The sequence below is a fragment of the Oncorhynchus masou genome, chromosome 21 (assembly GCF_036934945.1).
Source record: "Oncorhynchus masou masou isolate Uvic2021 chromosome 21, UVic_Omas_1.1, whole genome shotgun sequence".
Lineage (NCBI taxonomy): Eukaryota > Metazoa > Chordata > Actinopteri > Salmoniformes > Salmonidae > Oncorhynchus > Oncorhynchus masou.
This window is the reverse complement of record NC_088232.1, coordinates 29,995,695-30,021,269: the sequence shown is the minus strand read 5'-3', so window position 1 is coordinate 30,021,269 and position 25,575 is coordinate 29,995,695. Positions and strand designations below refer to the sequence as shown.

General features: G+C 47.1%; 1 protein-coding gene across 1 annotated transcript in view; it reads left to right on the top strand.

The window, feature by feature from the left end:
- The first annotated feature begins 2,280 nt into the window (after nucleotides 1-2,280).
- The window catches only part of LOC135508088 (gamma-aminobutyric acid receptor subunit beta-1-like), a 60,499-nt gene continuing 37,204 nt past the window's right edge, over nucleotides 2,281-25,575 (top strand). The window contains exons 1-3 of the mRNA XM_064928028.1: nucleotides 2,281-2,839; nucleotides 2,946-3,037; nucleotides 3,174-3,241. Of these exons, the coding sequence (XP_064784100.1) occupies nucleotides 2,760-2,839; nucleotides 2,946-3,037; nucleotides 3,174-3,241 (240 nt within the window). The 5' untranslated portion in view covers nucleotides 2,281-2,759. The remainder of the gene's footprint in view (nucleotides 2,840-2,945; nucleotides 3,038-3,173; nucleotides 3,242-25,575) is intronic.

Here is a 25,575-nt window from a genome sequence, read left to right as displayed (position 1 = left end):
ACACTGTAAAATAAAAGTGAAGACATCAAAACTATGCAATAACACATATGAAATCATGTAGTAACCAAATAAGTGTTAAACAAATCCATTTTTTTTCTGTTTGAGATTCTTGTAAGTAGCCACCCTTTGGCTTGATGACAGCTTTGCATCCTCTTGGCATTCTCTAAACCAGCTTCATGAGGTAGTCACCTGGAATGCATTTCAATTAACATGTGTGCCTTTTTAAAAGTTCATTTGTGGAATTTCTTTCCTTCTTAATGTGTCTGAGCCAATCAGTTGTGTTGTGACAAGGTAGGAGTGGTATACAGAAGATAGCCCTATTTGGTAAAAGACCAAATCCATATTATGGTAAGAACAGCTCGAATAAGCAAAGAGAAACGGCAATCAATCATTATTTAAGACATGAAGGTCAGACAATCTGAAACATTTCAAGAACTTTGAAAGTTTCTTCAAGTGCAATCACAAAAACTATCAAGCACTATGATGAAACTGGCTCTCATGAGAACCACTACAGGAAAGGAAGACCCAGAGTTACCTCTGCTGCAGAGGATAAGTTCAATAGAGTTACCAGCCTAAGAAATTGCAGCACAAATAAATGCTTCTCAGAGTTCAAGAAACAGACACATCTCAACATCAACTGTTCAGTGGAGACTGCGTGAATCAGGCCTTCATGGTCAAATTGCTGCAAAAAAACACCACTAAAGGACACCAATAAGAAGAGTAGACTTGCTTGGGCCAAGAAATACGAGCAATGGACATTAGACTGGTGGAAATCTGTCCTTTGGTCTGGTCTTATGGTGCTTTGCTCATTATACTGTCAGTGATTTATTTAGAAATTAAGGCACACTTAACCAGCATGGCTACAACAGCATTTTGTAGCGATATGCCATCCCATGTTATTTGCGCTTAGTGGGACTATAATTTGTTTTTCAACAGGACAATGACCCAACACACCTCCAGGCTGTGTAAGGGCTATTTAACCAAGGAGAGTGAAGGAGTGCTACATCAGATGACCTGGCCTCCACAATCACCCGACCTCAACCTAGTTGAGATGGTTTGGGATGAGTTGGATCGCAGAGTGAAGGAAAAGCAGGCAACAAGTGGTCAGCATATGTGGGAATTCCTTCAAGTGTGTTGGAAAAGCATTCCAGGTGAAGTTGATTGAGAGAATGCCAAGTGTGTTGGAAAAGCATTCCAGGTGAAGCTGATTGAGAGAATGCCAAGTGTGTTGGAAAAGCATTCCAGGTGAAGCTGATTGAGAGAATGCCAAGTGTGTTGGAAAAGCATTCCAGGTGAAGCTGATTGAGAGAATGCCAAGTGTGTTGGAAAAGCATTCCAGGTGAAGCTGATTGAGAGAATGCCAAGTGTGTTGGAAAAGCATTCCAGGTGAAGCTGATTGAGAGAATGCCAAGTGTGTGCAAAGCTGTCGTCAAGGCAAAAAGTGTCTACTTTGAAGAATCTAAAATCTTCAATATATTTTGATTTGTTTAACACTTTTTTTTGTTTCCTACATGATTCCATATGTGTTATTTAATAGTTTTGATGTCTTCACTATTATTCTACAATGTAGAAAATAGTAAATAAAGAAAAACCCTTGAATGAGGAGGTGTGTTCAAACCTTTGACTGGTACTATATATGTGTTTTTTTCTTTCAGCCTGTCCACCCACCCACCTATAAAATGGTCCAGATGGCCAATCCACCACTGCTTCTCACTCCCTAACAAGTAGGCTTCAACTGATGCTGAACCATTTTACCCAACAGAAGTCATGAATCTTTAAACAGTTCTGTCCTGTGATGCATCACCAAACCCATACTACATGGCCACGTATTGGTCCTTGGAGACAACCTGAGAGCTAAACCAGTATGAAGACCAAGGATAAGTCAAATGCATTTTTCCACCAATTGATTCACAGAACTGATACTTCTGGCACATGGTATTTTCAGGTTCCCCCCCCCCCCTCATGTGGTCTAGCACGAGGTGACCAGTAAAATGAAAATTCATTTCATTTGGCAAATTAGTCAAGAGGTCTGTCAATATCATCACTAGTAATAGCAGAACATTTCATCTTATACATTCTGTAGCATAGTCCTGTAGCACGTCATGCAGCTGCAAGGGCCATTGCAGCTCCAATAGCTCATCCTTCTCTCATTAAATAATTATTGGTGCGTTGCGATTTGTAATGCGTTTTCTGGGTTTAAAAAAATAAAAATAACTTGGGCTCTAGCCCGTGACGAGTGGCGAATGGAATGCGCTACGAGTGAGCTCGGGCGTACAGGTACACCTCAGAAATTGCGCAGCTCCTCAGACGTGCTTGTTTTGCACGATGCCCCACATAGGGCTGACTAAAGGTGAATGGAGAGCCGCGTTCAATGCTTATTATTTTAAGATCTTCAGCCGACCAACACAGGGATACCTGCTTGATGCAAATCTGCTCCGGACACTGCTGTGTCTGCTGAAATGCTCGAATTAGCCGGAGGTGATGGGATCTGCCTAGCATATTGATACGGTTCAGCTACTGCATGCATCCCGGCGACCCCTTCTTGTGCAAGCATCGACAGCTCAGGTGAAACGCGAATACCGTTTTTCTATCGAAGTCGCCGAATTTTTAACGAAATAGCGTGTTTTTGTGCAAATACAATTTGACTGTTGGTAAAACGACGCGCATGCGTTGTCTTGGAATAATTGGGCAGCCTGTGACAAAGTTGCATTTCTGAAATCTTCGCTCAAAGTCATCTATCTCTCTGATCAAAGTTAGTGATGTGGACGGCTTTGGACCGCGGACGCTGGGAGATTTTTTGTCTTTTCCTAATGGTCGCCATGGTCTGCGGCGCTCAAAGGTGAGATCCCACGGGTGTGATGTCTTGTTTCTGCCTGTCTTGCCAGTCCCTTACTCTGCATTTTTTGATTAAGATTCTGAATCAATACCATATATTTTCCCTTTAGCGCCAACGAGCCTAGCAACATGTCATTTGTGAAAGCGACCGTGGACAAACTGCTTAAGGGGTATGACATTCGTCTGAGGCCTGATTTTGGAGGTAAACTCCTTTTTTCGGGTGAAGTCCACCCAATGCTGGCTAATGACTAACAAGTCGCATTTAGATTAATTTGTCGTATCGGCGAGCTGTCTGATTAAAATGCCACTGATACCTGTGTTCTACTTGCGATTTAAAGGTGCCCCTGTGGACGTTGGAATGAGCATAGATATCGCAAGTATCGACATGGTTTCTGAAGTCAACATGGTAAGTAGCCTACCTAATGTTTTTTTTGTAAGGGAGAGATGTGCCTCGTGCAACACATGTTAGATAGGCCTAGTAATATGATAACGCAGAACACATGATAACCGCTTGGGTCATTTTCTAATGTATGCAGATGTGCGTCTTCCATGCCACTGTCTTCTAGATGGAATGATAAATCCTTGTATTTTTGTATTTGCCCTTGTTTGGCCACTAGTATAGGCCTAACGTTTTTCACGTTGACCAAAATGGTTCACTGCATTTCAGCAGCAAGGAGAGCTACCGCAATGTGTCAAATCCATCCATATGTATTAACTTCCCTGTGGTGTCAGAACCAGTAAAGACAGATAATTACCGATATATATAAAGAGAGTAAGCATTGGTGCTGCACATCGATTTTTCCAATTGAGCTATTCTACACACGTGTGTACCTACATAACTGAGGTGTCTTCTATACAGTACACACTCTGACAGAGGATGAAGTGACTAGGAGGAGACTGATATATTGTGCATGTTTGCTGGTTTGGCCTCAATGCAGTAATTACATAACGTTGTCAGTGACTCAACAAGGAGGCCCAGTAGAGACAAATTGTGATGCTGAATTTGGGCACTTAGTGTGTGCATATGAATGCAGCAGCATTGTCAGGGTGCCAGTGATGGATACAAATGAATTCATGCTTGGTTCAACTGGTCTTACATATGTAAAAAAAAACTAGTAACAGTAGGCATGAGTGTAAAGTGTGTGTGTATGTTTGCATGGAAAGGAAGAAAATACTTGTTTCTGCTCAGCGGTGTTTATGGAATGTCGGGTAAAGTTCAAGGTTTTCATGATATTACCTAAAACTACCATCTTTACAATAATATTGCTCTGGGAGCTTTTGCATTCCCATTTTGATGGTCGAAATGTGGTCTGCAAAGATATGTCTACAACAATTTCTGGGAATGTCATGGGAATATTCTTAAAATGGCTCTGAGTGTCTTAAAACCGCCGGAATATTGCATAACAACTGGATATAGAGTGATGATCTAAGAAAATGTTGCAAACGTTTTTTAAATGTTGGAAGGTGTCTGGCTGAGTGTTCTCGTATAAATGTACAAATGAGCAGGCATGCTCACAAAACCAACTTGTGTCTCAGTGTGTGTAAGCAGATACAAAATATATATTTACAACAAATAGGAATGTTACAAGAATAAGGAGTATCGAAAACTTTGTGTATGCTGCCCCACGGCACCTACTGCCAATTCACCTTCTGAAGGACACAGTTACATAATCCATGTCTCGATTGTCTCAAGGCTTAAAAGTCCTGCTTTAACCTGTCTCCTCCCCTTCATCTACACTAATTGAAGTGAATTTAACAAGTGACATCAATAAGGGATCATAGCTTTCACCTAGATTCACCTGGTCAGTCTATGTCATGGAAAGAGCAGGTGTCCTTAATGTTTTGTACACGCAGTCTATATACAGTACCAGCCAAAAGTTTGGACACACCTGCTCATTCCAGGGTTTTATTTTTTACTATTGTCTACTATTTTCTATTTTCTACTATGAAATAACACATGGAATCATGTAGTAACCAAAAGAGTGTTAAATGAATCAATATATATTTTCTATTTTAGATTCTTGTAAGTCGCCACCCTTTGCCTTGATGACAGCTTTGCACAACGGTGCCCACAAACTCTTAGGAACTACACAAAGCTGTCCCAACAGCAGAATCTCAACAGCAGTCCCAACACATTACCACTGCTACACCTGGCTATCAGCGGAGCCTTGTCTGGTAGCAAAACAGTTAATTTAGCCTCATTTACTGATTTAAAAAAAACATAGCTGACTTGCTTAAACAAATGTGGTTTCTACTGACAATTGAGTATACAAACTATGGCATAAGGGGACGACAAGCGGATAAGAGGTAATCTGTAATTTAGATTAAGACAATAATGAGCTAGCTAGGACGGACGTAGTCAATATAACTATTTGTTCAGCACTTTTGAAATGTACAGCGACAGAATTCAGAACATGGACCGTTCTTAGTGTTCTCCCTATACACCAAGTCAGAACCGAAGGATACATAAAGGGGGCATATATGCAGACAATGAAATCTCTTACAATATTCGATGATAACATTTCTCTAAAACAGGTTATAGGCTACATGTGTACCACCAAATCAGAACAGGCCAAATTAAGAGGGAAAAATAGACCAAGTTATTAGGATGAGGCACATGGGCTACTAACAGCTTATTACACAACATACCCGTATGTATACTGTAGCTAAGGAAGTAATACTATCTCCTTGGCATATTACATAATTTATGCAGCAGCATACAATACATTTTTGGACTCACTGTCACGATCGTCAAAATAACATTCGGACCAAGGTGCAGCGTGATATGGGTTCCACATCTTTTTATTCGTGAAATGCAAAAAAACAATAAAGAGCAAACGACACGTGAAGCTATGGAGTGCTCACAGGCAACTACACATAAACAAGATCCCACAAAAACCCAGTGGGGAAATGGCTGCCTAAATATGATCCCCAATCAGAGACTACGCTAAACAGCTGCCTCTGATTGGGAACCATACCAGGCCAACATAGAAATAAAACATCCTAGATTACCCACTCTGACCTAACCAAAATAGAGAATAAAAAGACTCTCTATGGTCAGGGCGTAACATACCCCCCCCCCTCCACCCAAAGGTGCGGACTCCGGCCGTAAAACCTGACTCTATGGGGGAGGGTCCCACTCATCACGCAGATCCAGCATCGGTGGAGGCTCTGGTGCGGGACTTTGCCCCCACCCGGACCACGGGTCCGGGCATGGAGCCGGGTAGAATGCCGTGCCCGGACTGGGCCTCCGCGCAGAGGAGGACCTCGGCCATGGAGACCAGAGGTCTGGCCATGGAGCCGGGTAGAATGCTGTGCCTGGACTGGGCGCCGGCGCAGAGGAAGGCTCCGGCCTTGGAGCGGGACTGGACGCCGTGCCTGGACTGGACATTGGCGCAGAGGAAGGCTCCGGCCATGGGGCAGGACTGGATGCCGTGCCTGGACTGTACTTTGGTGCAGAGGAAGGCTCCTGCCATGGAGCGAGACTGGACACCTGACCTGGACTTCGGTGCAGAGGAAGGCTCCGGCCTTGGAGCTGGACTGGACATCGTGCCGGACTGGCCCTGATGCAGAGGAAGACTCCGGCCTGGACGCCGTGCCTGGACTGGACATTGGCGCAGAGGAAGGCTCCTGCCATGGAGCGAGACTGGACACCTGACCTGGACTGGGCACCGGCGCAGAGTAAGGCTCTGGCCATGGAGCTGGACTGGACACCGTACCCGGACTGGGTACCGGCGCAGAGGGAGGCTCCTATCGTGGAGCAGGCCTGGACGCTGTGTCTGTTCTGGACACCGGCGCATAGGGAGGCTCCTGCCTTGGAGCAGGACTGGACACCGTGCCTGGACTGGGCATTGGCGCAGAGGAAGGCTCTGGCCTTGGAGCTGGAGTAGACGCCGTGCCTGGACTGGGCACCGGTACAGAGGAGGGCTGAGCGGGACTGGACGCCTTGCCTGGAAGCTCCGGACCGTTGACCCTCGCTGGAGGTTCCGGCCCGTGGACCGTCGCTGGAGGTTCCGGCCCGTGGACCGTCGCTGGAGGTTCCGGCCCGTGGACCGTCGCAGGAGGTTCCGGCCCGTGGACCGTCGCACGAGGTTCCGGCCCGTGGACCGTCGCACGAGGTTCCGGCCCGTGGACCGTCGCACGAGGTTCCGGCCCGTGGACCGTCGCACGAGGTTCCGGCCCGTCGCAGGAGGTTCCGGCCCGTCGCCGGAAGCTCTGGAATGGGGACCGTCGCCGGTAGCTCTGGACTGGGAACCGTCGCCGGAAGCTCTGGACTGGTGACACGAACTTCAGGGTGCGTGCGAGGGGCAGGCACAGGACGTACCGGACTGGGGAGGCGCACTAGAGGCCTAATGTGTGGAGCCGGCACAGGTGGTACCGGACTGGTGACACACTCTTCAGGGCAAGTGTGAGGAGCAGGCACAGGACGTACCGGGCTGGGGAGGCGCACTGGAGGCCTAGTGCGTGGAGCCAGCACAGGTGGTACCGGACTGGTGACACATACTTCAGGGCAAGTGCGAGGAGGAGACACAGGACGTACCGGATTAGCAAGACGCACTGGAAGCCTAGTGAGTGGAGCCGGCACAGATAGCACTGGACTGGGGACACACACTTCAGGGAGAGTGCGAGGAGGAGACACAGGACGTACCGGATTAGCGAGACGCACTGGAGGCCAGATTTGTGGAGTCGGCCCGGGTTTCACCCGACTGATGACATGTTCCTCCAAACGCCATACTCCTATCCAACTCCATTCTCCGGTATCCCTCTTCACACTGTTCCAACGAATCCCAGGCGGGCTCTGGTACTCTCCTTGCGTCGACCTACCACCTCTATCTCCTCCCAGGTGGTCTCTGGCTCTCTCCTCGGCCCCGCCAACCACCCCGCGTGCCCACCCACAATTTTGGGGGTGGGGGGCTGTCCTTTGGGCTTCTGTTGTGGCCTCGAACCCTGGCGTCGGCGCTGTCCTCCCTTCTCTCCTTGCGTCTGCCGCCAAGGAAGGCGATCCTGTCCTGCCAGGATTTCCTCCCAAGTCCAGGATCCCTTCCCATCCAAGATCTCCTCCCAAGTCGAGGATACCTTCTCCTCCTAGGCACACTGCTTGGTCCTGGTGTCATGTTCGTCGTATGAATCAGACCAAGGCGCAGCATGGTATGCGTACATTCTTTATTTATAAGAATGAACACTGAACAAACTAACCAAAATAACAAAACATCCTTTATTTATAAGAATGAACACTGAACAAACAAACCAAAATAACAAAACGACACGTGAAGCTATACAAATGAGTGCTGACAAGCAACTACACATAGCCAAGAACCCAACAAATACAAAAGGGAAATGGCTATCTAAATATGATCCCCAGTCAGAGACAACGATAAACAGCTGCCTCTGATTGGGAACTATATCAGGCCACCATAAACCTAGACAATACAAAACCCCTAGACAATACGAAACCCCTAGACAATACAAAAACTAGCGTATCCACCCTAGTCACACCCTGACCTAACCAAAATATAAAGAAAACAGAGATATCTCAGGTCAGGGCGTGACAGTACCCCCCCCCCCCCAAAGGTGCGGACTCCCGGGCGCAAACTTGAACCTATAGGGGAGGGTGTGGGTGCCCCCCCTCTACACTGAACCGGACCGTGGATCATCGCTGGAGGCTCTGGACTGGGATCATCGCCGTGGGCCCCGGACTGGGAACCGTCTCTGGAGACCCCGGACTGGTGACTGTCGCTGGAGACCCCGGACTGGTGACTGTCGCTGGAGGCTCCGGACTGGGGATCGTCGCTGGATGATCCGGACTGGGGATCGTCGCTGGAGGCTCCGGACTGTGGATCGTCGCTGGAGGCTCCGGACTGTGGATCGTCGCTGGAGGCTCCGGACTGTGGATCGTCGCTGGAGGCTCCGGACTGGAGATCCTCGCTGGAGGCTCTGGACTGTGGACCGTTGTTGGTGGTTCCGGACTGGGAACTGTCGCCGGAAGCTCTGGACTGGGAACTGTCGCCGGAAGCTCTGGACTGGGAACTGTCGCCGGAAGCTCTGGAGTGTGGAGACTCACTGGAGACCTGATTCGTGGTGCCGGCACTGGTGGTACACTGATGCGCATGGTGTCTGACCAGTCACACGCTCCCCACAGTAAGCACGATGAGTTGGCTCAGGTCTCCAACCTGACTCAGCCAATCTCCTCGTGTGCCCCCCAATTTTTTAAATTGAGGCTGCCTCTCGGGCTTCCGTGCTAACCGTGTCCCCTCGTATCGTCGCCGTTCCTCTTGCTCTATCTCCCCCTGCTCCCATGGCAGGCGACCCTTTCCTGCCAATATTTCCTCCCACGTCAAGGATCCTTTACCGTCCAAAATCTCGTCCCATGTCCATGATGTCTTCTCCTCCTGAACACGCTGCTTGGTCCTTTTATGGTGGGTTCTTCTGTCATGTTCGTTGTATGAATCGGACCAAGGCGTAGCGTGGTATGCGTACATTCTTTATTCATAAGAATGAACACTGAACAAACTAACCAAAATAACAAAACGACACTTGAAGCTATACAAATGAGTGCTGACATGCAACTACACAAAGACAGGAACCCAACAAACACCAAAGGGAAATGGCTACCTAAATATGATCACCAATCAGAGACAACGATAAACAGCTGCCTCTGATTGGGAACCATATCAGGCCACCATAAACATACAAATACCTAGACCTACAAAATCCTAGACATACATAACCCCTAGACAATAAAAAACCCTACACAATACAAAACTAGCATATTCACCCTAGTCACACCCTGACCTAACCAAAATATAATGAAAACAGATATCTCAGGTGAGGGCGTGAGACCTGGTGGGTGGGGATCTTCTGTCACAATCGTCGTAATAACATTCGGACGAAGGCGCAGCTGGATATGGGTTCCACATCTTTTTATTTGTGCAATGCAAAAAAATATATATAAAGAGCAAACCACACGTGAAGCAAGGGAGTGCTCACAGGCAACTACACATAAACAAGATCCCACAAATACCCAGTGGGGAAATGGCTGCCTAAATATGATCCCCAATCAGAGACAAAGCTAAACAGCTGCCTCTGATTGGGAACCATACCAGGCCAACATAGAAATAAAACAACCTAGATTACCCACCCTAGTCACACCCCGACCTAACCAAGATAGAGAATAAAAAGGCTCTCTATGGTCAGGGCGTGACACTCACCTTGTTGTGCTGTGCTCACTTGAACAGGAAGATGGCGCGGCGGTCCTTCGTGGGCAAATTTTGTCATCAAACTTTGTCATTAAAGTCTGGCATTCTCTAGAATTATGGTGCTTTCAAGACAACTGGGAACTCGGAAAAAAACAAGGTTGAATCATGATGATGTCAGTGATCTTCAGGTCGTAGCTCTAGAAAGAGGCTAGAGTTCCCGACTTACAATTCCAAGTTGGATGACAGTTCAAAACTTATTTTCCCAGTTGGAGCTCGTTTTTTCCAGTTGTCATAAACATAAGATTTTCCAGTTCTGAGTCAACAGTTGTTTTGAGCGCGGCAGAAATCATGCTGGATTGACAGCATGGCCAATGTTGAATGTTTATAATTTTAAGCTTGGAAAAGAGAACCTTAAACAGAGAATTGGGACCACAATCCCACTCCACTGAATAGCAGGCTAGTGATTGCTTTGCAATGCTTGCAGTTAGCCACTGATCCCTTCCAAACCACTCATTGTTGAATTTGCTATTTCCAACTTGTTGTATAATGGTAATGTCCAATGGCCGATGAGCACCGATACGTTTTATCTATAATTTCTCTTCATTATTACTCTTCAATGACAAGGATCAAAAAGGATGTGCCAGTAGATTGTCGACTTGATTCATGATGATGACTGCTAGCTAAGAGAGTATGATATTGACATGATCAGTCCAATCAACGCTACTGTAGGTATAAAGTGATTTGACGTAGTTTTATCTGTGGCCAATGACCTTGAGCCTTTTTGAATTGGCACTTCTAATGTAATTCTATGGCAGCGTCCAAGGGGCTTGAATTTTTCAGCTCTCCCCATGAGTGACAGGACACTGAGCCAATCACGGTTTAACTAGTGAACATTACCAACCCCTATGCTCCGTATTTTCTGCTAGCTGCCCCACCATAAACAGAAAACACTGATCTAGGCTGAAACACCTGCATTTTGGAGCTGCCTTACTCAAGAAAGCAAAAAAGAGACCATGTTTGTATGGAGGCTTTATTAACTCAATTATATATTTTTATTTTTTACATTGTTTGCAAGTTGATATGTGACACGTACTAATGCCAAAATATCAAGCAAAACAGGCAACCCCCCTCCCCCAAAATATATTTTACGTTTTAATAATTATAATAATCTTTTTTTTGTGCAAAAAATGTGCGGCTCAAAACAGGTGGGTCTCTGCAACTGTCCTGAGTGACGGGTCGCCACTGGTTACATGCATGCATATATACAGTGCATTCGGAAAGTATTCAGACCCCTTGACTTTTTCCACATTTTCCACAGTTTCAGCCTTATTCTAAAATTGATTAAATTAAATGTTTTGCGCCTCAATCTATACACAATACCCCATAATGACAAAGCGAAAACAGGTTTTTAGTTTTTTTTGCCACATTTAAAATAAATTATAATAAATGAAATACCTTATTTAAGTATTCAGACCCTTTGCTATGATACTTGAAATTGAGCTCAGGTGAATCATGCTTCTATTGATCATCCTTGAGATGTTTCTACAACTCGATTTGAGTCTACTTGTGGTAAATTCAATCGATTGGACATGATCTGGAAAGGCACACACCTGTCTATATTAGAGGTCGACCGATTAATCGGAAAGGCCGATTAATTAGGGCCGATTTCAAGTTTTCATAACAATGGTAAATCTGTATTTTTGGACACCGATTTGGCCGATTTTATTATTATTTTTTAAATTATTTTTTACAACTTTAACTAGGCAAGTCAGTTAAGAACACATTCTTCTTTTCAATTAAGGCCTAGGTGGGTTAACTGCCTTGTTCAGGGGCAGAACGACAGATTTTTACGTTGTCAGCTTGTGGATTCGTTTTTGCAACCTTCCGGTTACTAGTCCAACGCTCTAATCAGCTGCCTTACATTGCACTCCACGAGGAGCCTGCATGGCAGGCTGACTACCTGTTACGCGAGGGCAACAAGAAGCCAAGGTAAGTTGCTAGCTAGCATTAAACTTATCTTATAAAAATCTTAACATAATCAATAGTTAATTACACATGGTTGATACTACTAGTTGATCTAGCGTGTCCTGCGTTGCATATAATCAATGCGGTGCCTGTTAATTTCTCATTGAATCACAGCCTACTACGCCAGATGGGTGATGATTTAGCACTGTCGTTGCACCAAACCTAACCATAAACATCAATGCCTTTCTTTAAAATCAATACACAAGTATATCTTTTTAAACCTGCACGTTTAGTTAATATTGCCTGCAAACATGAATTTCTTATAATTAGGGAAATTGTCACTTCTCTTGCGTTCCGTGCAAGCAGTCATTATTTTATGCAGCAGTTTGGGCCGCCTGGTTCGTTGCGAACTGTGTGAAGTCCATTTATTCCTAACAAAGACCGTAATTAATTTGCCAGAATTGTACATAATTATGACATAACATTGAAGGTCGTACAATGTAGCAGCAATATTTAGACATAGGGATGCCACCCATTAGATAAAATACGTAACGGTTCTGTATTTCACTGAAAGAATAAACGTTTTGTTTTCGAAATGATAGTTTCCGGATTCGACCATATCAATGACCAAGGCTCGTATTTCTGTGTGTCATTATGTTATAATTAAGTCTATGATTTGATATTTGATAGAGCAGTCTGACTGAGCGATGGTAGGCAGCAGCAGGCTCGTAAGCGTTCATTCAAACAGCACTTCCGTGCGTTTGCCAGCAGCTCTTCGCAATGCTTCAAGCATTGAGCTGTTTATGACTTCAAGCCTATCAACTCCCGAGATTAGACTGGTGTAACCGATGTGAAATGGCTAGCTAGTTAGCGGGGTGCGCGCTAATAGCGTTTCAATCGGTGACATCACTCGCTCTGAGACTTAGATTAGTTGTTCCCCTTGCCAGCAAGGGCCGCGGCTTTTGTGGCGCGATGGGTAACGATGCTTCGAGGGTGGCTGTTGTCGATGTGTTCCTGGTTCGAGCCCAGGTAGGGGCGAGTGGAAGGACAGAAGCTATACTATTACACTGGCAATACTAAAGTGCCTATAAGAACATCCAATAGTCAAAGGTATATGAAATACAAGTGGTATAGAGAGAAATAGTCCTATAATTCCTATAATAACTACAACCTAAAACTTCTTACCTGGGAATATTGAAGACTCATGTTAAAAAGAACCACCAGCTTTCATATGTTCTCATGTTCTGAGCAAGGAACTTAAACGTTAGCTTTTTTACATGGCACATATTGCACATTTACTTTCTTCTCCAACACTCTGTTTTTGCATTATTTCAACCAAATTGAACATGTTTCATTATTTATTTGAGGCTAAATAGATTTTATTGATGTATTATATTAAGGTAAAAGAAAAGTGTTCAGTCAGTATTGTTGTAATTGTCATTATTACAAATATAGTTTTTTTTTTTTAAACAGCTATTAATCGGTATCGGCTTTTTTGGTCCTCCAATAATCGGTATCGGTATCGCCATTGAAAAATCATAATCGGTCGACCTCTAGTCTATAAGGTCCCACAGTTAGTAGTGCATGTCAGAGCAAAAAATGAGGTCGAAGGAATTGTCCGTAGAGTTCAGAGACAGGATTGTGTTAAGGCATAGATCTGGGGAAGAGTACTAAAACATTTCTGCAGCATTGAAGGTCCCCAAAAACAGAGTGGCCTCCATCATTCTTAAATGGAAGAAGTTTGGAACCACCAAGACCCTTCCTAGAGCAAATTGAGCAATCAGGGGAAAAGGGCCTTGGTCAGGGAGGTGACCCAGCCAGAGCCCGGACTTGAACCCGTTTGAACATCTCTGGAGAGACCTGAAAATAGCTGTGCAGTGATGCTCCCCTGAGGATCTGCAGAGAAGAATGGGAGAAACTCCCCAAATACAGGTGTGCCAAGCTTGTAGCGTCATACCCAGGAAGACTCAGGCTGTAATCGCTGCCAATGGTGCTTCAACAAAGTACTGACTACAGGGTCTCAAAACTTATGTAAATGTGATACTTAATTTGGCATTTTTATAAATTAGCAAACATTTTTAAAAAACAGTATTTTTTTTGTCATTATGGGGTATTGTGTGTAGATTGATGAGGAGAAAAAAATATTTAATCCATTTAAGAATAAGATTGTAACGTAACAAAATGTGGAAAGAATCAAGAGGTCTGAATACTTTCCGAAAGCCCATTATGTTTTTTTAAATCACCGGTTAAATGATATACTGCAAATCTTGTCACGGTATGGCTTTACTGTAGCTCTGAATATGACGTATGTGTGTGTTGCTGGCGCTTGTTACATACAGTACATGCATATACTGTTGTATGCTATACACACTGGAGATCATGTGGTGTTTTGTGATAGTAACAGGCTGGGATTGCCATGTACTGCCAGCTAGTCAGTCAGTCAGTCACTGTGGCTGATCAGCAAAGCTTCCTCCTGGTCAGACTTGGCAGTACTGTGGACATGACACTGGCTAGCAGTATTCTACCAGCAGGACTCAGCAGGAGTCATAACCTTCAGTATACACAAACAGTCTGCAAATCATGCCTGTAGGAAAATCTGGTTAGGCAATAGCATTACAGTAACTAATGTGAAAAGGTTAAACATTTGTCCAATGTTCATCATTGGTAAGGTCCTGAAGATTCTCAACTCTATAGTTCTTTCAAACACACTAATGATATTCACAATTGCCTCTCAAATACCCGTTTTGTTTTTGATTGGTGAACCTTTTCAGTTCAATAATGATAATACCAAAGTAATAGCTATAATAACATATTAATATATCTATAATAGATCATTATATCTTGTTTCAACACAATTGATAATTTATGAAGAACAGACTACTTGCACAAAATTATTATAATTTAGGTGTAACGGCGTTCTTCGTTTGTCGCAAGAAAGTCGGACCGAAATGCAGCGTGTTGGTTACTCATGTTTTTAATGAAACAATCGTGGTACATGAAATAACTGAATACAAATACAAAAACAACAAAACGGAACGTGAAACCTAATTACATCTGGTGAAACTACACAGAGACAGGAACAATCACCCACGAAATACAAAGTGAAACCCAGGCTACCTAAATACGGTTCCCAATTAGAGACAACGAGAATCACCTGACTGATTGAGAACCGCCTCAGGCAGCCAAACCTATGCAACACCCCTACTCAGCCGCAATCCCAATAACTAAAAAACCCCACTACGAAATACAACAACATAAACCCATGTCACACCCTGGCCTGACCAACTAATTAACGAAAACACAAAATACTAAGACCAAGGCGTGACAGAACCCCCCCCCCCTAAGGTGCGGACTCCCGGACGCACCTCAAAACCATAGGGAGGGTCCGGGTGGGCGTCTGTCCATGGTGGCGGTTCCGGCTCGGGACGTGGACCCCACTCCATAAATGTCATAGTTCCTCCCCTTCGCGTCCTGGGATGATCCACCCTCGCCGCCGACCATGGCCTAATAGTCCTCACCCACTGAACTGAGGGGCAGCTCGGGACTGAGGCAGCTCGGGACTGAGGGGCAGCTCGGGACTGAGGGGCAGCTCGGGACTGAGGGGCAGCTCGGGACTGAGGGGCAGCTCGGGACTGAGGAGCAGCTCGGGACTGAGAGAAAGCCCAGTACTGAGAGGAAACCCAGTACTGAGATGAAGCCCAGCCAGGCAGTTGAATCCGGCAGATCCTGGCTGACTGGCGGATCTGGAAGAGTCTGGTTGACTGGCGGATCTGGAAGAGTCTGGCTGACTGGCAGATCTGGAAGAGTCTGGCTGACTGGCAGATCTGGAAGAGTCTGGCTGACTGGCAGATCTGGAAGAGTCTGGCTGACTGGCAGATCTGGAAGAGTCTGGCTGACTGGCAGATCTGGAAGAGTCTGGCTGACTGGCAGATCTGGAAGAGTCTGGCTGACTGGAAGGGTCTGGCTGACTGGCAGATCTGGAAGAGTCTGGCTGACTGGCAGATCTGGAAGAGTCTGGCTGACTGGCAGATCTGGAAGAGTCTGGCTGACTGGCAGATCTGGAAGAGTCTGGCTGACTGGCAGATCTGGAAGAGTCTGGCTGACTGGCAGATCTGGAAGAGTCTGGCTGACTGGCAGATCTGGAAGAGTCTGGCTGACTGGAAGGGTCTGGCTGACTGGCAGATCTGGAAGAGTCTGGCTGACTGGCAGATCTGGAAGAGTCTGGCTGACTGGCAGATCTGGAAGAGTCTGGCTGACTGGCAGATCTGGAAGAGTCTGGCTGACTGGCAGATCTGGAAGAGTCTGGCTGACTGGCAGATCTGGAAGAGTCTGGCTGACTGGTGGCTCCTGGCAGACTGACGGCTCTGGCTGCTTCATGCTGACTGACGGCTCTGGCTGCTCCATGCAGATTGACAGATCTGGCGGCTTCTTGCAGACTGACAGCTCTGACTGTTCCATGCAGACTGACAGCTTTGGCAGCTCCTTGCAGACTGGCAGCTCCTTGCAGACTGGCAACTCCATGCAGACTGGCAACTCCATGCAGACTGGCAGCTCCTTGCAGACTGGCAACTCCATGCAGACTGGCAGCTCCTTGCAGACTGGCAGCTCCTTGCAGACTGGCAGCTCCTTGCAGACTGGCAGCTCCTTGCAGACTGGCAGCTCCATGCAGACTGGCAGCTCTAGCTGCTCCATGCAGACTGGCAGCTCCTTGCAGACTGGAGCTCCTTGCAGACTGGCAGCTCCATGCAGACTGGCAGCTCTGGCTGCTCCATGCAGACTGGCAGCTCCTTGCAGACTGGCAGCTCCTTGAAGACTGGCAGCTCAGGCTGCTCCAAACAGGCAGGAGGCTCCGGCAGCGCTGGAGAGGAGAAAGGCTCTGATAGCGCTGAACAGGCGGGAGACTCCGACAGCGCAGGAGAGAAGAAAGGCTCCGACAGCGCTGAATAGGCGGGAGACTCCGACAGCGCAGGAGAGGGAGAAAGCGCTGGCTGCGCTGAACATGCGAGGTGCACTGAAGGCCTGGTGCGTGGTACTGGAACTGGTGGTACTGGATCGAGGACACGCACAGGAAGCCTGGTGCGGGGATCTGCCATCGGAGGACTGGTGTGTGAAGGTGGCACAGGATGGACTGGACCGTGAAGGTGTACTGGAGAGCCTGAGAGCAGGACTGGCACAGGACGTGCAAGGCTAGATAGGTACACAGGAGGCCTAGTGCGTGAGGCTGGCACATTTTTCACCAGCCGACTAACACGCACCTCAGGACTAGTATGGAGCGCTGACCCAGGTGCCATTAAATCCCTGACACGCTCCGTCGGACGAATCTTGTACCTAAAGCACCAAACTAGCAACTCCCTCATTACTCTCTCCTCCAATTTCCCCATTAACTCCTTCACAGTCTCTGCTTCGCTCACCTCCAACACCGGTTCTGGTCTCCTCCTTGGCTCCTCACGATAAACAGGGAGAGTTGGCTCAGGTCTGTCTCCTGACTCAGCCACTCTCCCCCCCCCAAGACATTTTTGGGGCTGATTTTCGGGTTTCGCTCTGCGCCGCCGTGTCTTTCTTTTCGACTCCATTCTCCTATAGCCCTCTTCGCACTGCTCCAGCGAATCCCAGGCGGGCTCCGGCACTCTCTCTGGGTCGGCCGCCCACCTGTCTATTTCTTCCCACATCGTATACTCCAAGCCTCTGCTGTCCATAACGTCCTCCCTTCGCTGCTCCAACTGCCTGTTAACACGCTGCTCGGTCCGTGTGTGGTGGGTGATTCTGTAACGGCGTTCTTCGTTTGTCGCAAGAAAGTCGGACCGAAATGCAGCGTGTTGGTTACTCATGTTTTTAATGAAACAATCGTGTAACATGAAATAACTGAATACAAATACAAAAACAACAAAACGGAACGTGAAACCTAATTAGCCTATTTTTTTTATTTTTTTTAATAAAAAATAATTTATCTTCAATACCATTCATTCTTTACAACTCATAATTTACATACATACTCAAATAATGGTATTTTAATTAAACTAATTAAACTAAACATAAACCCCAAACAAAACCTCAGGGGAGCATCTTCCCTCCCCATCACCCTACAAAATACCTTTCCCTATCTCCCCGTCCCTAATCTATCCTCTTACAAATCTAAATGACACCCAGCCCTAAACCCCCCTTCCACCTCTCCCGAGCAGCATGCTGCCCCCACTTCCTCTCCTCCCTCTTCATCCTCCCCCTCAAATCTCCTTCCACCCTCCTCACTATCCCTTCCACCCCCCAATCTCTCCCTGTCTTCACCATGTTCTGCCTTGCTTCCCACAGCCCCCGTTTAAAGAGACTCATGAGAAGCCAGAGCAGAAACCTGTCCCTATCCGTCCCTCTCGCTCTCCCTACACCCCTCTCTAACCTGGCCCACGTCAATACAAAATCCCCCTTTACCAAACCTAACAACACCCGTGCTCTAGCCCATACTACTCCGGCAAAGGCACAGTCCCAAAAGACATGGCGCACAGTCTCCTCCCTGCCACAAGAGGATCTTGGACAGGTGGGGGATTGCACCAAACTATACCGGTACAAGATGGAACGTACCGGCAAACACTTATGAAGGCTCAACCAATTCAGGTCCTTGAGCCTGTTGTCCAGACCCCGCGCCTGCACTCCCTCCCAGACCACTTCCGAGATGCCCACTACAGGCGCCGGACTCCCTGCCTTTCTGACCTCCTCGTACAGGTGCCTATGATCTAAACCTACTCGGGCAACCTCAGGGTGCGCACGCAGCCACTTGGCCGCATGACCAAAGTGCCACGGCAGCTGTTCCGCCCGAGGACCCGTGTTAGACCACACCATTATGCTTCTCGCCTGATACGAGAAAAATACCCGCAGGAGGTAACCGGACGGGTGTATCACTGGCTGAGCAAGCTCCGTTAACAAGAAAGAAACAAAAATTGTGTCCAGCTTGAGGGGGAAATGTGGTACCCCCCATACCTCCCTCCCGATGGGACAGATCATGCGTGCCCTGGCGACCCACTCGCACCTGCCACTCCACATAAACTGAAACACAAGCCTCACTAGAGGCCTCCTCAGACAAGCCGGCAATGGGTAGATGTATGCCAAATACAAAAGAGACGGCAACACATCCACCTTTAGGACCAGGACTTTGCCCATAAAAGACAAATACCTAGCTTTCCACATTGCTAGCTTCCTCTGTACCACTGCGATACGCATGTTCCAGTTTAGTGTCGCTGAGCCGGAGGTCTCAGGGCCCCCTCACAGAGAGATAACCCCCAGGCACATCCGTTCTACCGCGCCATCTTCCGAAAAACTTGACGGAAAACTTTGCATGGTTCAGAACTGCTCCCGACGCTCGGGTGAAATCCCCAAAGATGGCAAGGGACCTTGTCAGGCACGAGTCCTTGCACAACAGCAAGGAAGTGTCGTCGGCGTACTGCGTCTTCTTAACACGCAGCCCACCACTTCCAGGGTTCAGCAAACCTTCCACCCCCGTGTCTGCCCTAATTCCAGCCCCCAGAGGCTCCATGTACAGAACGAAGAGGAGAGCCGAGAGTGGGCACCCCTGCCTGACCCCAGACGAGAGGTCAAAAACTTCACCCAAGTGACTATTTACACTTAACTCGGCACCCCGCTCCGACATATAATGTACGAATCCATCCTATAAACTTCTCCCCAAATCCTAATCGACCTAACACTCTGAATAAAAAGGATCTATTCACGCGATCGAAGGCTTTCGCCTGATCTAGCGCTGCTACCATAAAAGGCAGTCCTCTATCTTCAACCCAAGCGATGGAGTCCCTGATTAACTGTAGGTTCCATCTAATAAAGCGGCCCTCTACCCCGCACGTCTGATCCTCATGAACGACGTAGGGAAGGGCTGTGCGCAACCGGTCTGCTAAAACCTTTGCAAGTAGCTTGTAATCTACACACAGCATGGTCAACGGCCGCCAGTTGCCAAGGTCTGTTACTTCCCCCTTCTTATTTAAAAGTGACAGCACACCAACAGCCATTGATCCCCCGGGACCCCGTCTCAAGGATGGCCTTCAAGACTTCGAGGACCACTGGTCCAAGTATACCCCAAAACTTGAGATAAAACTCAGCCGGCAACCCATCCATCCCAGGCACCTTCCCTTTTCCCATCCTCCTAAGAGCGCTCTCAACCTCTTCTAGTGAGATCTGGGCCTCCATCACTTCTCTAATGTCCTCCGGCAACCGCCTGGACAAGTGTTCTAAAAACACATTTCCCTGCTCTACATCTATTTCCTTTTCCTTAAATAAACCTTGGAAATGATCAGTTGTCACCCTGACCATATCCTCTGGTTCTCTAACTATACTACCATTTTCTTCCCTAACACCATGCATTACCTTCCTACTCTGTCTTGCCCTAACCAACTGAAAGAACATAGCAGAACAAGTCTCATTATGTTCTAGAAAGCCACTATGCGCACGCTCCAGGAAAGTTCGAGCCTTCCGCTCCTGCAACTCCCTGAGCTGCGCCTTTAGGGTTGCGGATCTCTCCCAGTCAAAAGACCCGCCGAGGTTGCCTGCCTCGTATTCGAGTTCAATTAACCTTTGGATACGATCCACCTCCCTCCTCTCCTCCCTTTTTTTCCTCTTGCAATACCCTATTATAAAAGCCCTAATCCTCACCTTAACTAATTCCCACCACTCTAACACCCCCTCGCACATGGACCGGAGACCCTCAAGCCTCCAAAAGAAACCATAAAACCCGTCAACAAAAGCCTGCTCCTCCAGCACATCCCGATCTAGCTTCCAGTACCCCCTACCAAAGAGGCAGACTGGCGACCCCACCTGCAGGAGCACCCCGTCGTGATCCGAAAAGAAAACAGGCAACAGCCGCCCAGACAACTTACCCAAAGACCTGGGTACAAAAATATAGTCGAGCCTCCGCTCAACCCCCCTGGAGTTGCGCCTTGTAGGACCGTCCATTTTCGGAGTATTGTGCAGACCACCATCTACCAGACCATGGCAAGCCATTAGCCTGGCAATGGCGCCTGCACTGCTATCCCCCCTCTTCCTAAATCTGTATTAAAATCCCCCCCTATCACTAATTTCCTATTTGTGACACACAGGGGCGTCAGACAGTCCACCATCTCCCTCCTGTCTGCCACCACCTGTGGCCCATACACCACCACTAATCTAAATTTACAATCCCTTATCGTGACATCCACCCCTATAACCCTCCCCTGCATTACCACAAAAGAATCCTCCACTTTTACCTCCCTGTGCCCACACAAAATCCCTACCCCCGATGAGTGCACCCCCCCCAACACCCCAAACCGACTCCCCCTTGTCCCACTCCCTCTTAAACCTACTAACATCCCCTCCATCCCTCAGGTGAACCTCCTGTAAAAAACAAAAATCAAACCCCACACCCTCCAAATAACTAAAAACCGCCCTCCTCTTAACAAAATCCCTTAAACCCCTTACATTTAAACTAACAAAAGTAAAATTAGACTCCATGAAAAAATAAAAACATGTAATACACTCAAATTCTAAACCCAGACAGAAAAAAAAACAAAAACAGGAGACTCACCCGATGCTCCCCTGCTCCATATCTACCGGTGAGAACACCATCCGTAATCCCGACATCCCCCCCTCTTCCTCCATCACACCATCCCAGGATGCAGGAATAGTGTTTGGCTCCGGGGTGCCCTGCACCCTGGGTCTATCCCCACAATCTTTCCCCTCCCCAGTGTTGCAGCTGGTTTGGAAAAAAATTGGGGAGGCTGAGTCCCCAAACAAAAAACTCCCCACCTCCTCCTGTACCCAGTCCTGAGTCTTGTTAGGTGTGTCCCCACCCAACAGAAGTTGAGGGCCTGGGGAAACCAGCAGCAACCCAGAGGTTTCTCCCACCCCCATCACTCTCTTGGCCATCCCCTCCCCCTCACTGTCGGCCAATCGCACCTTCCTCTTCATTCTCTTCTTTGGTGATGGCGGCAGTGGAGAGATACCACCCTCCCCCCACGCCAGCTCCTCCACCATACCCCTCATCTCTTCCACCAGGGCACTTTCCCCCCAGTCCACTTGCTCTTCCACCGTCTCCTTCTCCACCACTCCTCCCTCGCTTTCTTCTCTCTCATGCTCCTCCACTCGGTTGCCTTCTTCCGCCGCTTTTCCTGGTTCTCCTACTCCCGTGCCTTCCATTTCCTTCTCTCTTCCATCCGCCGCTTCTTGCTCCTCTTCCTACCTTGTGGCCTTCCCCTCTGGACCTGTACTCTGGTCATGAGGCGTGCTTCCTTCCCCTCCTCTTCTTCCCCCATCCCCCGCTCCTGCTCTCCCCCCAGCCGCAGACGCATATGACCTCTGACGGGCCGGGCACCCCCGCCACAGGTGTGCTGACGAGCCACACCCATGGCACGTCTTAGGCTTGTCACAATCCCTCGCCTCGTGATCCTCAGATGCACAAAATCTGCATTTTCTTGTACTGCACGAGGCGAATATGTGACCATAGGCCATACAGCGCCTGCAAAATGGGGGCTGACGTGCATAAAACAACGTCCCCCTGTCAGCCCCTAGGGAGAACATAGCAGGAGGATGGAGGTAGCCACCATGTCCCTTTGGGTCCTCTCTGAGGAGGGCCTGGAAGCCTCTCCTCCCATTCCAAAACCCAAGGGAGTCTTTGAGGTGCCTTGCTGAGGAGACGTTATCCATGTATCTCCCCAGAAAAGCCCTCACCTCTTCGTCCTTAACGTAAGGGTTGTAAATGTTGACAGTTACAACCCTAAAGTTATTCTTCGCCAGGCTTGTTATTTCGTAGTGGCACATCGGCCTCTCACCTCCCACTGCTCTTGCCCTTCTCAGGATATCATCGTGTTTTTCCTCTGTATATAGCGCCACGTCGTATGCTCCCTCCAACGAGTTGCCTTGGAAACAAAACACGTCCTTCACCGTCAGCTTTAGAATCCCCATCAATATTATCCTTCCAAAAGATTTCCGTCCTAAAGGCTTCAACTCCTTTTCCTTCCAAGCAAAACGAATCGTGTTGGCCAGCCCAATCCCAGGGACCGACCGTGTTGATGTATTTAGCACCATCTCCGCAAGGAGAATGGCGCTCGTTCTCTTCTCTTCCAAAACAAGTAAAAAGAAAAACCAAAGTGACCGAACCTATCTGGTGAAACTACACAGAGACAGGAAAAATCACCCACGAAATACAAAGTGAAACCCAGGCTACCTAAATACGGTTCCCAATTAGAGACAACGAGAATCACCTGACTCTGATTGAGAACCGCCTCAGGCAGCCAAACCTCTGCAACACCCCTACTCAGCCGCAATCCCAATAACTAAAAAACCCCACTACGAAATACAACAACATAAACCCATGTCACACCCTGGCCTGACCAACTAATTAACAAAAACACAAAATACTAAGACCAAGGCGTGACATTAGGCTTAGATTCAATCAGATTATGCATTAACCAGCGGTATCCGACACCCACATGGCTGTTGTTTTGCCAATGTTAGATGTGTAACTGCATTGGAGCTGTCAAATCGGTGAGCAGCTGCTCTTGATCATTGTCACAAATCCACACCCTTCCCACTCGCGTTAAATGTGGTGGGCCGGGCTCTTGCAAGCTAACTTCAGGTTGTCAGATGAACTGTGTTTTTCCTCCGATACATTGGAGCAGGTGTTAAGAAGCACGGCTAGGTGGGTCATGTTTCAGAGGACGCATGACTCGATCTTCGCTTCTCCCGAGCCCGTTGGGGAGTTGCAGCGATGAGACAAGATCGCAATTGGATCGCAATTGGATGTCACGAAATTGGGGAGAAAAAGAGGGCAAAATTACAAACAATATATATAGAATAGTAATGACGCTCAAATTGAAAATTGTTCAACTATTCAACAAAATAATGAGTATTTCTATCAGCCTAATTGTGCTCTAGATTATGTCTCACATTCCAGTGTTTTAACTTGTAAACAAGCCTGCATGGGATTTCTCTTAATGCAACTCCGTACGGCCAATGGCAATGTCTGCTTTAGATATAATGGCAGGAGCTGCTTGTGGATTTGACAGCTCTAATTCAGTTCCACATCCGACACCGTCAAAACATCAGCCATGCGGATGTCGGCTAAAGCGGATCTGATTGAATAGACCCTTAGTATCTGTGTTTCAGTTCATTCAACTGGCCATTGAGTATCAATGGCAAAGCCTCCATACATTTCACATTTGTATATTTTTTCAAATACATATTTTTTTTGATTGTCTGAAACCCATTAATCCAAAGAAATTAATCCTTTTACTGAGTAGCCTACTATTGAGTTATTTGTGACATCCGATAGTAGAGTGCATGCAGGAGCTTTACACAGGTGAGCTTCCCTTCTGTAGTGGCCTTTATTGTTAAAAGGCTTCATTGAATTATAAAGTGTAAGTCACAGGCTTGCACTTGAACAAAGCCTTTTCCATTATTTACATTCATAGCATTCATACATAAGTCATTTCCACATGAGATACGAAATTTGCCAAGTAAATGTAGACAGAGTTTGCGGAGTCAATGATGAGCTGTCATCTTGAGCCAAGGTTATGAATTGTTTATTAGGTTGGATTCCTACTGACAAAATCTGCTCGCAAAAATGGAAGGTGCTGTTTTCTCTGAGCCGGGTCCAGAGGACTTCTGATTGGATAGCCTAACAGCCTGGATGGGTCATTGATTGTGCCTCTGTGGCCTCTCCCCGGTTTTGCATTTTAATGTGAATGAGACTGGGAGGCTGGAGGGGGTTTTATGCTCTGTCTGATGGAGACATTTGGCACCGGCTCTCCTTGAGAAAGGCCACACCGAAACATTAGTCATACTGGTCACAATATAAATTGATTATATTCTATAGTACGCCTATTGCTATTTCATTGCATGTACTTTACACCCTGCAACATCACTGTCACCCAGTATACTTTTGGGGGGCAAGCACTGCATTTTTTATGACAAGCTACTTGAGATTTGGACTGCACTGGATGTTTGCATCTAGAAAGTTTTCTGAATGTACATTGTACAACCGTATGTTTTCTAAATCACATATCACAAAACCACACCCTCGTTTTTGGTTTGGAGGGTGCTTACTACGAAACAACTGAGTGGCAGTTACATTTTCGCAAGAACCAGTTGCAAAGTTCACAAACTAATGCAGGGGCAGCACTTCCGATTGTGGCTTTGAATTACAGCTCTTCTGGGTTAAACTAAGCTGTGTGATCATGTTTTAAAAAATATATATATTTACCTTTTCTCATCTGTTGGCAGGATCTCTCTCTTTCTCCCACCAGTACCCCCCTACCCTGCCAGGTCATTACTAACTTACCTGGTTAAATAAAGGTTGTGAGTAATACCTGACTGTCACTCGACTATCGTATTGTAGGTTCTTTGCACCAACGTTCCACCATCAGGTATGCACATCATACTACTACTATTCTATACTTAAATGACAGCATACTTTGCACTCCAGAGAGTCAAGGTTATTGGTCCCACTAAAACTATGTATTTATTACATTCCTGTAAGTATATTGGCAGACTCAGCACAGTTAACATTCCATTTCAAGCTGTAGTCTTTATCAAGAGCAGTAGACTACAGCTT